Source organism: Rhinopithecus bieti, unplaced genomic scaffold, assembly GCF_001698545.2.
Source record: "Rhinopithecus bieti isolate Rb0 unplaced genomic scaffold, ASM169854v2 scaffold_38691, whole genome shotgun sequence".
NCBI lineage: Eukaryota > Metazoa > Chordata > Mammalia > Primates > Cercopithecidae > Rhinopithecus > Rhinopithecus bieti.
The window spans coordinates 582,261-592,283 of NW_016816690.1; the positions used below are offsets into that span (position 1 = coordinate 582,261).

At 38.6% G+C, this 10,023-nt stretch overlaps 1 protein-coding gene across 6 annotated transcripts in view; it reads right to left on the minus strand.

Annotated features, from left to right (window-relative positions):
* EFCAB5 (EF-hand calcium binding domain 5) overlaps positions 1 to 10,023 on the minus strand; it is a 149,649-nt gene that overhangs the window by 90,791 nt on the left and 48,835 nt on the right. For all 6 annotated transcript variants that reach the window (XM_017855089.1, XM_017855088.1, XM_017855084.1 and 3 more), the window contains exon 5: positions 758 to 913. In XM_017855089.1, coding sequence (XP_017710578.1) covers positions 758 to 913 — 156 coding nt within the window. The remainder of the gene's footprint in view (positions 1 to 757; positions 914 to 10,023) is intronic.

Below are 10,023 nucleotides of genomic sequence, written 5' to 3' on the forward strand. Positions count from 1 at the left end.
TTTTTTGAGATGGAGTTTCGCTCTGTTGCCCAGGCTGGAGCGCAGTGGCGTGATCTCGGCTCACTGCAAGTTCCACCTCCCGGGTTCACGCCATTCTCCTGTCTCAGCCTCCCGAGTAGCTGGGACCACAGGCACCCGCCACCATGCCTGGCTAATTTTTTGTACTTTTAGTAGAGACGGGCTTTCACCGTGTTAGCTAGGATGGTCTCGATCTCCTGACCTTGTGATCTGCCTGCCTCGGCCTCCCAAAGTGCTGGGATTACAGGCGTGAGCCACTGCGCCCGGTCAGTAATTATCTTATAAACATTGTCAATAGTGTGTTTGGTCATGTTTTCCTTTTCACATTCACTGCTAGGAATCTTAGATCCAAACTTGTAAACAACCCACGACAACTATTTAGGTCATTATTTGGGGCTTTGTTCCCAGCTTCATTTACTATCCCCTCTCTTATTTTTTTCTTCTTTCATCCTACTTTTAGTTTACATTTTGTTGTTGCATCTTCTCTATTCTTGTGAGTTTACTTAAATCCTTTCTGGACATGGAGATACAAACAAATAAATATAAGGCTCATAAACAAATATATTTCAGTAAAGTTTGTATCTATTTTGTAGAGATGGGGTTTCACCATGTTGTCCAGACTGGTCTCAAACTCCTGGGCTCAAGCAATGCACCAGCCTCAGCCTCCTAAAGTGCTGGGATTACAGGCGTGAGCCACAGTGTCTGGCCAAGAAGCAATTCTTTAAATGTCTTAACCCACCTTCCCATGGTCACAATGTAGGAAGAGTTCAGCGAACATCTGCCTCCGCATGTCAGCTTTTATGACCTCCCGGAATTCATCTGCAGAATGGCAAAGGTGCTTAAGGAGTTCCTCAAACATTTCACTCTTCAAGTCTTTAATATGTGAAGAGATGTACTACAGGGAAAAAAAAGAGGATAAACGATTGACTTAAAACCATGCTCTACTTGGATTTTCCCCAGGATTCAACCAATGTGCATGAAATATATTGGCTGTAAAATGTTTCCATATGATTTGCTTATCATTTAGACAAAGCATTTTCATGTTAGCTGCTCTAAAAGCTGTGATGCAGAGAGAGGTAACTAATGCAGTCCCCAGTACCACACATCAGTGGGACTAGATATTTTTGGAGCTATTTCCCTCTACATCACATCAACATTATATAGGGCAGACTTTCCTCACAGTATGAAATAGCAGTAGTTGCCTGTAAAATGCTACCTGCAAATTAAAAATTCTAAAAATTGAATGCATTTTTTCTATGGTATATATATATGGTATATAAAAGCACATGTATTGCAAGACTGGCTGCATTTAATCACTGGCGTGTAAGGGACAAGAATCATGGGTGGCTTTTTGTTTTTTGATATTGCAATAAGATATCCTTTGTCTATGATCTTCTTTTAAAAGTATAGGGACTGAAAACATCTATACTCTTCGGCCATTTCTCTTGATCCCTGTTGAGTAGATTCCCAGAAGTGGAATTTCTAGCTTAGAGGATTAATGCACCTGAATATTTTGTAGGTTTGACATGGGGCTTGCACACTTTTGCACTCCTATCACTAATACATGAGTGACTATTTCTTCTCAGCCTCACTATCAGTGTGTATTGGCAGTTTTTGCCAATTTGATAGGTCAGGAACGAATTACATTCTTGGTCTACACTTTACTATAAGAGGTAGAAAGTATCCTGTGATAGAGAGAAGTGATCAAGCACTGCAAGAGTTTCTGAGAGCACTCCTTTTCAAGTGTGAGCTCAGTTCACAGCTGATGATTTCCTCCCCTGCCTCATGCACAGCAGTAGCCAAAGTTATACTGCATGACCCCACTTCCATAGCCATAAATGATTGAACCAGGGGAAACACTTAAGGCCATTCAGATTCTCTCCACCAGGAACTGGGGATTACAACTGAGTAACAGCCAGTTAATCTGAGTGGGCCTGAATTTGTGAATGTGTAGTCGAGGCAAAACTTTACATCTACTCTCTTAGGGTCTTTGGCTGGGCCTGAGAATTAAATTGACAAAGATAGGTTAGTAGGAGAAATGCATAAAGATTTAATATAAATTTTATGTGACATAGGAGCTGTCATAAAGAAATGAAGACCCAAAGAAATGGCAAAAACTATATGCTTTTATTAATATATTGGGTTGAACAAAGAGATGCAATTGTGGAAAAGTAACTAAATTATGTTGGGAAGCTAAAAGGAAGATAATAATTATTTTAACAAGGTCTGTTTGTACAGAATTCTCTCAGGTAAGACTCCCGATTGAATAATGTTTCCTTTCTCCTAATACAGGGAGGACATCTTTCACATGGGAGATTTTAACTTCCTATTTTCAGGAAGAAAAAAGGAGATGAGAATGCCCTTCTTGTATCTATTTTTCAAGTGCCTTTAGCTGAAAGTAATCCTTATGCCAGAGTGGAATGTTTTGGGGTAGCATATTTTGCCACCCTTCAAATGTAAATTTAAGAGTTTTGGGGTGGCCAGATTCCTCCATGTGAACTGAGACTGCCTGGAAAGTCTGTTATGGAGAGAAACAGATGAAATGGAAAGCAGAGAGAAGCAGTCTTAACACTTTCCAAGTCCTTGTTCTAGTCTCTTCCTGAAGCCCTTGGATTGTGCACATTTTATATTCAGCTGTACAGCTCAGGTTGGTTTCTGGTTCTTGTAATTAGCATGCATTTAACATGGTTTGTAAAAATCATGTTCCACTTTAGTAATTTGTTTAAAATGGAACATGTTTTTGGCATATTTCATTGACATATAATTTTGTTTTATTTCTTTAGAGATAGGGTCTCATTCTGTTGCCCAAGCTGGAGCGCGGTGGTACAGTGGCACAATCATGGCTCACTGCAGCCTTGACCACAAGAATCAAGTGATCCTCCTACCTCAGCCTCCTGAGTTGCTGGAACTACAGGCGCGAGCCACCACACCTGGCTAATTAAAAAAAAAAAAACAAAAAACAACTGTATGTGTAAAGATAGGGTCTCACTATGTTGCCCAAACTGGTCTCAAACTCCTGGGCTCAGGTGATTTTCCTGCTTCAGCCTCCCAAAGTACTGCAATTACAGGCATGAGCCACTGTACCTAGGATCACTGTCATTATTCTTGATGGATCAATGCACACAGTTAAGTTCTTATCTGTTACCATGGGAAGCAGAGTAGTGGAAACGGCTAAGAACTTACTCTGAAGCCTATCTGGGCTCAACTCCCTGTTCTCATGTCCCTTCATTTGTGAAATGGGTATCACAGTAGTAGTTACCTCACTGAGTTATGGTATGTACGATCTGGGTGTTTCACGTAGTAAGTTCTCTTCAGCCATTGTGCTTGTCTACTCTTGAGGTAGGTAAGAAATTGGCCAAGAACATCTTCTTCATTAAATAAACAGTCCTCTTAGCTGATAAACAACTTTAGAAGGAGAAAACCCAACAAGATCAGCGGTTCTCAAAGCATGATCCCTAGATCAACAGCATCAGCATCATCTAAGAACTTGTCAGAAATGCAAATTTTTGAGCCCCCCCACCCCCCACATTTACTGAATCAGAAATTCCGGGGGTAGGGCCCAACAAGCTATAGTTTAACAAGCCTCCCAGGTAATTCTGATGCTCATTAAAGTTTGAGAACCACTGAACTCCATGATCTGGGGTATCTGGTCCTAATTAGTATCCTAATCTTAGTATCCTAAGATCCTGTTGTTTGATCCTTAATGGCTTTTAACTTGACTAGTAGGTATTTTTCTATATTACTCATAAGTTAGAATTATTGAATAATTGACATTTCCGGCAGCATTGTAGCTCAGTCCTCTAATGCTGAAAAAAAATTGGTATTTGGAAGAATTGGTATTTGGAAGAATCATCCTGTTTTAAATTAAGATTTTGGGAATTGACTTCAAAGCCATATGAGTTTTCTGGCTGTGGGAATGCTATTGAATCAATAATTAGTTTTAAAAGGCTGAGGCAGGAGGATCGCTCGAGGCCAAGAACTTGAGGCCAGCCTGAGAAACATAGGAAGACCTCATCTCTACAAAAGATTTAAAAATTTAGCCAAGAGTGGTGGTGCATGCTTGTAGTCCCACTTAGGAGGCTGAGGTGGGAGGATCACTTGAACCCAGTAGTTCAAGGTTTCAGTGAGCTATGACCACATCATTCCAGCCTAGGCAACAGAACAGGACCCTATTTCAAACAAACAAACAAAAAAAGAATTAGTTTAAAAAACCTTTCTCTGGGCTGGGCATAGTGGCTCACACCTGTAATCCCAGCACTTTGGGAGGCTGAGGTGGGCGGATCACCTGAAGTCAGGTGTTCAAGACCATCCTGGCCAACATGGTGAAACCCTGTCTCTACTAAAAATTAAAAATTAGCCAGGCATAATGGCGGGTGCCTGTAATCCCAGTTACTCAGGAGGCTGAGGCAGGAGAATCACTTGAACCCTGGAGGCGGAGGTTGCAATGAGCCAAGATTGCGCCATTGCACTCCAGCCTAGGCAACAGAGCGAGCGAGACTCCATCTCAAAACAAACAAACAAAAAACAAACATCTTTTTCTGAGAGACACTTCTGGATTTTTCAGCCCTGAAAGTTCTAAAGGAAAAACAATATTCTGGAGCTGCAGTCTGTGGGTTTTCTGAGTTTGCATATTCTGATTGTTCTGTAAGTATAGGCTAGCTGGCATAAAGACTAACAGTTGGCAACATCAACTACAAATCAAATTCCAAATATAAGAATTACAGAAGTTTGCCAATATCTCTTACAAAAACAGAAAAAGGTGAAAACAGATGGTAGCCTCCATGTTTTCATACCTTTCCAAGCAATGATTGCTTAATTTAAGAATAAATTACCAATATCCTTCAGTTAATATCTCTGTGAGCTGTTAAACATTCAAACTGTACTTAGTCAAGTTATCTCTATGTGCTAAGTCCCAATGTAATGAATTCTGGGATTTTCCTGTCTGACTTAATGCTGAGAATGTAGTAAATATCACATTTAATACCTATTGTAAGATTCTATAGCTCTGGGCCAATGGGATTCATACTTATTTCATTGTAGACATACTGAAGAGTTGATGAAGTGGGTGATATAAGAGCAATAGGAAGAAAACTATGTTTGGAAACTATCTATCTTAGGTATTAACTTCCAAACAGTATTTGTAAGCGCTGGTAGTACACGAGGAATGCAAACAAGGAGTACAGAATTATTGAAGTACTCAGGTTATATTTGTTATCACTGAAGAAATGGTGTGTTCATACAGCCTGTGGGCAGAGAATTAACTTTCCAGTTTTAGGGAGGAAACTTTAAAAAAAAAAAAAAAAAAACGATTAGGGCTAATTACATACAGACAGTCCCTGACTTATGATGGTTCAATTTAACAATTTTTCCACTTTATGATGACACAAAAGTGATATGCATTCAGTAGAAACTGTACTTTGAGTACCCATACAACAATTCTGTTTTTCACATTCGGTATAATATTTAATAAATTACATGAGCTACTCAACACCTTATTATAAAATAAGCTTTGTGTTAGATGATTTTGCGACTGTAGGCTAATCTAAGTGTTCTGAGCACATTTAAGATGGTGTAGGCTAAACTGTGATGTTCAGTAGGTTAGATGAATTAAATGCATTTTTTACTTAGATATTTTCAACATATAATGAATTTACCAGGATGTAATCCCATCATAAGTCAAAGAGCATCTGTACTTAACAAATCTGTAACATACTTTTAACTCTTCTGATTTTTCAAAAGTCTGCTTAACAAATCAACAAAGGCTACATTTATTATCTAGTACTAATAAAAATGACAGATTTAAAATGTGCCTCTGATGGTGAATGTTATGGGCTAAGTTTTACCCCCTAAAATTAGTATGTTGACAGCCTAACCCTGCGTACCTCAAAATGTAACTGTATTTGGAGATAGGGTCTTTAAAGAGGTAATTAAATTAAAATGAGGTCAATAGGGTGGGCTCTAATCTGACTAGTGTTCTTAAAGAAGAGGAAATTTGGACTTAGACATGTACAGAGTGTACAGACTATGAAGACAAAGGGAAAACTCAGCCATCTACAAGCCAATGAGAGAGGCCCTCAGAAGAAACCAACCCTGCCAACACATTTTCTCAGCCTTCTAACTTCCACAATTGTGAGGAATTAAATTTCGGTTGTTTAAACCTCCCAATCTGTGGTACTTTGGTATAGCAGCACTAGCAAACTAATACAGCCAATAAGGATTTGTTGATCAGGCAGGCCCTTGATCTGTTTCAACAGTTGAAGACTGCCTAGGAAGAGACACATCCAATTGGAGGGTAGTTCGCCTATTTTCCCGGCTTAGAATTCTCTCATTTCTCCCTAAGGTTTTCTCATATATTGTCACAGCATACTGCTGCCTCAACCTTGCCAAAAGCTGTGATTATTTTTTCTGTCTTTCCTTGCTACAGCTCAAAGCACATAAAAAACAAAATGAGCAAAACAAGCAAAAAATACAAGATACTGATGAATTAGAGACAGAATAGAACGCCATTCAGATAAATATCATTGTAAGAAAAATGCACAGCCAGGATTTAGTAGAGTATATTAAAGGAAAGACAGAATCTTTGGGTACAGTTGACGAAGCCTTTCTCTTTAAAATTTAAACTTGGAGCCACATCAGTTTGAAGGCCTCAGATTGTATGACTGATATTAAATAATCCCATAAGGAAGTGACCATCTCAGAGTGGACCACCACTGAGCAAGAACAGAAGGAGTCCCAACAAAGAGAATCCAGGCAGAGGCATGGCCCTTATTCCTCCTGGCTAAGGGATACAACAGTTCCTCGGTGTAGCAGAATCAAAAGTCAATATCTGAATTCCATACTTTCTAGTATTTGTAGTTTTGCACATCATTATTCTTAAACCCATTAAATGATTCAGGAGTGGACCTCAGACTGCTTGAGGCCCAGGCCTACTGAAGAATGCACCTGGGAAACTGACCTTCACTTTATACAGTCTCATAATAAACAGGAATGTATTGGGTGTTTTCACTTGCCCCTGGTAAGTAGATAGATGTGGGGCTAGAGTCTCCACAATAATCAGGTGGGAAGTAAGGTCCGGATAGACTGTAAGTATAGCCAAGTAAACTACTCAAATCGAGTGACCAAGTGCCTGACTTTGCCTGGAACCAAAAACCTGGTTTTAACACAGAAAGTTTTCTGTTCCAGAAAACTCCTCAGTCCCAGGCAAGCCAGGACGGCTTGATACCCTATACCTCGATCCATGCTGATGGTATAATCCCTGTGGGGAGCTTTGGGAGACTTCTGTTTGGACGCATGCTGTGTTGTATCCTGCTTTATATAACAAACTGTCTATATCTGTATCTTTTGCCATAAAAGAAACATTACAGCCTTTAGCTATGTCTGCAGCATCTTTCTATCACCATTCCATTGGGACAACCACACATAATAAAGTATATAGAGAGTTCATATTCTATGGTATCCATGAGAAGAAATTCAGAATATGCCACCCCCAAATACGCTACTTTGCCATAAGAATTATTCTGAGCTAAAGGCGCTTAAAAAAAAAAAAAGAAAAAAAAAAAAAGACCACCACGCCTGTAATCCCAGCACTTTGGGAGGCTGAGGCGGGTGAATGCACAGGTCAGGAGATCGAGACCATCCTGGCTAACATGGTGAAACCCCGTCTACTAAAAATACAAAAATTAGCCAAACGTGGTGGCAGGCACCTGTAGTCCCAGCTACTCGGGAGGCTGAGGCAGCAGAATGGCGTGAACCTGGGAGGCGGAGCTTGCAGTGAGCTGAGATTGCACCACTGCACTCCAGCCTGGGCGAGAGAGCGAGACTCCATCTCAAAAAAAAAAAAAAAAAGAAGGTGCAAGAAAATCATTCTGACCTCCTTGTGTTTTTTTAAAAGCAGAAGATGAAATTTTCTTGTGAAAGATGCCTCCTGCTGGGCACAGTGGTTCACATCTGAAATCCTAGCATTCTGGGAGACTGAAGTAGGAGGATCACTTGAGGCCAGGAGTTTGAGACCAGCCTGGGCAACATAGCAAGACCCCATTTCTACAAAAAAATTAAAACACAAAAGAAAGATGCCATCTCTAGACTAGAAGGAAAGCAATATTCTTATCATCAAGGATGGGAAGTTGAAACCAAGAGAATTCTATATGGACCTTGTTAGAATAATAAAATGAGAGGAACATGTACAACTAAAAAAGTCCAGGAAATAAAAGAGAACTCTCCTACCTAAAAAGTTTATTAAATTTTTAATAACTACATTAATGATGTTTGAATAAAACAAATATACTTTTACAGTGGTTTTCTTTTGTAGGTAAACAAATTAACCAACTAGATAATGAAATGAAACAGTAGATCCTCTGTCAGATTAAATGAGGGGAATTTCAGAAAGGATCCACCTAACAACACCTGCATACTCTTGACCTGAACACAAGACAATATAGTTTATTTTTCTAATGCAAGGCCAATGAAATCTAAGGGCTAACACTTCTATGTCTTTTCAAACTTGTATAGGGAACTCAGCAACAGTGTTAAAAGTGATACACATTGTTAAGTTTTGTCTCCTGGAATGAGTTGTCTTTTGGGGATCAAATTGTTCTTATAATTTAAAACAAACCTGATATAGTCCTAAAACATATTTCTAAACACTTGACTTATAAAACAAAACAACAAAAAACCCCCAATATATTCTACCTTTTAAATTGTTCCTGTCAGTATATCAATGTTGAAAACATTGTTCTTAAGGTTCTTTCTGAAGTAAGGAAACAAAGAGGAAGGTGGAAGAAAATTAAAACTCATGACCACCAAATGAGTTTCCTACACGAAACCTGCCCTGCTGAAGTCTCACTTTTCTTCTGCTATGCATCCCTCAGCAGCAATGAATATACTAGTTTATAATGTTTGCATCTGTTCATTGCTGTCTGTTTATTGCTTTGTAATTTTGTGTGTGTGCGTGTGTGTGTATGTGTGTGTGCGTGCCTGAATGTGTCCTTAATTTACTAATATTTTGATCCTCTCCTTCTCTGGTCCTACCTAGTCCCATCCAGTGTGTCTGTGCACACATGTGTCTCCAACCCTCATACAGGGAAATAAATTCCTGCATATACCTACAGACGCACTCCCATACAACAATGCATTACTGTATTGAGTAAATATTTGGTATATACTTAATAACTAAGAGACCAGAAGTAAACATTCTAAAGTAGTTACTTTGGGTCTTCATTTACTATGATAAAACAGATGAAAAGTGAGAGAGGTCACAGTCAACAAAGAGATTATCACCTGTTCATTTATCCATCAGAAAACAGATATGCTAGGAAAATGATAGGAATATGAAGTCATCTATGACATTCATTCTCTCCATTTCTCTTTTTCTCTATATTAATTATTACTCAAAGATTCAGTTTTCTCCAAACATACTCCTTCCTGAGTACTAATTACATTGCTCTTTACAAATGATCTGAGGGGCAATTGTATGACATAGTGTCTCCACTAGGCGGCACCTGTGTGTAACATCTCCGCTTTAAGCCCACCATTTATTATTATGTTATCTTCTAGTTTCGTTAAATGAGTACTGATAAGATAGCTTTAAAGCAATCTCTTTGAAAGCAAGTGCTCCAAACACTACTTATTCGTCAAATGGGATGGCCCAATGATTTGTTGATGAGATAATTAAAAACTTTCAATAAATATTTCTATGTAAGAAATTCTTGTTTCTGTTCAGCTAACAGCTCTTCTTTATAATGAAAGTATCTGACTGTGTGCTGTTTGCATTTCAAGAAGAGAAGATGGGAAATGCCAGGAAAACTAATATTAATAGCTCAAGCCATCCATTAAAACAAAATTATATTTGTTTATCCATATATAACAAATAATGTATATCACCCCATTTTCTCCATTGTGTGTTGTTTTATATACATGTGTTACATATATTATATTTATCTATAAATATTTAACAAATATATAACACCACACAAATATATACTTATATTTTATATAAATATAAAAATA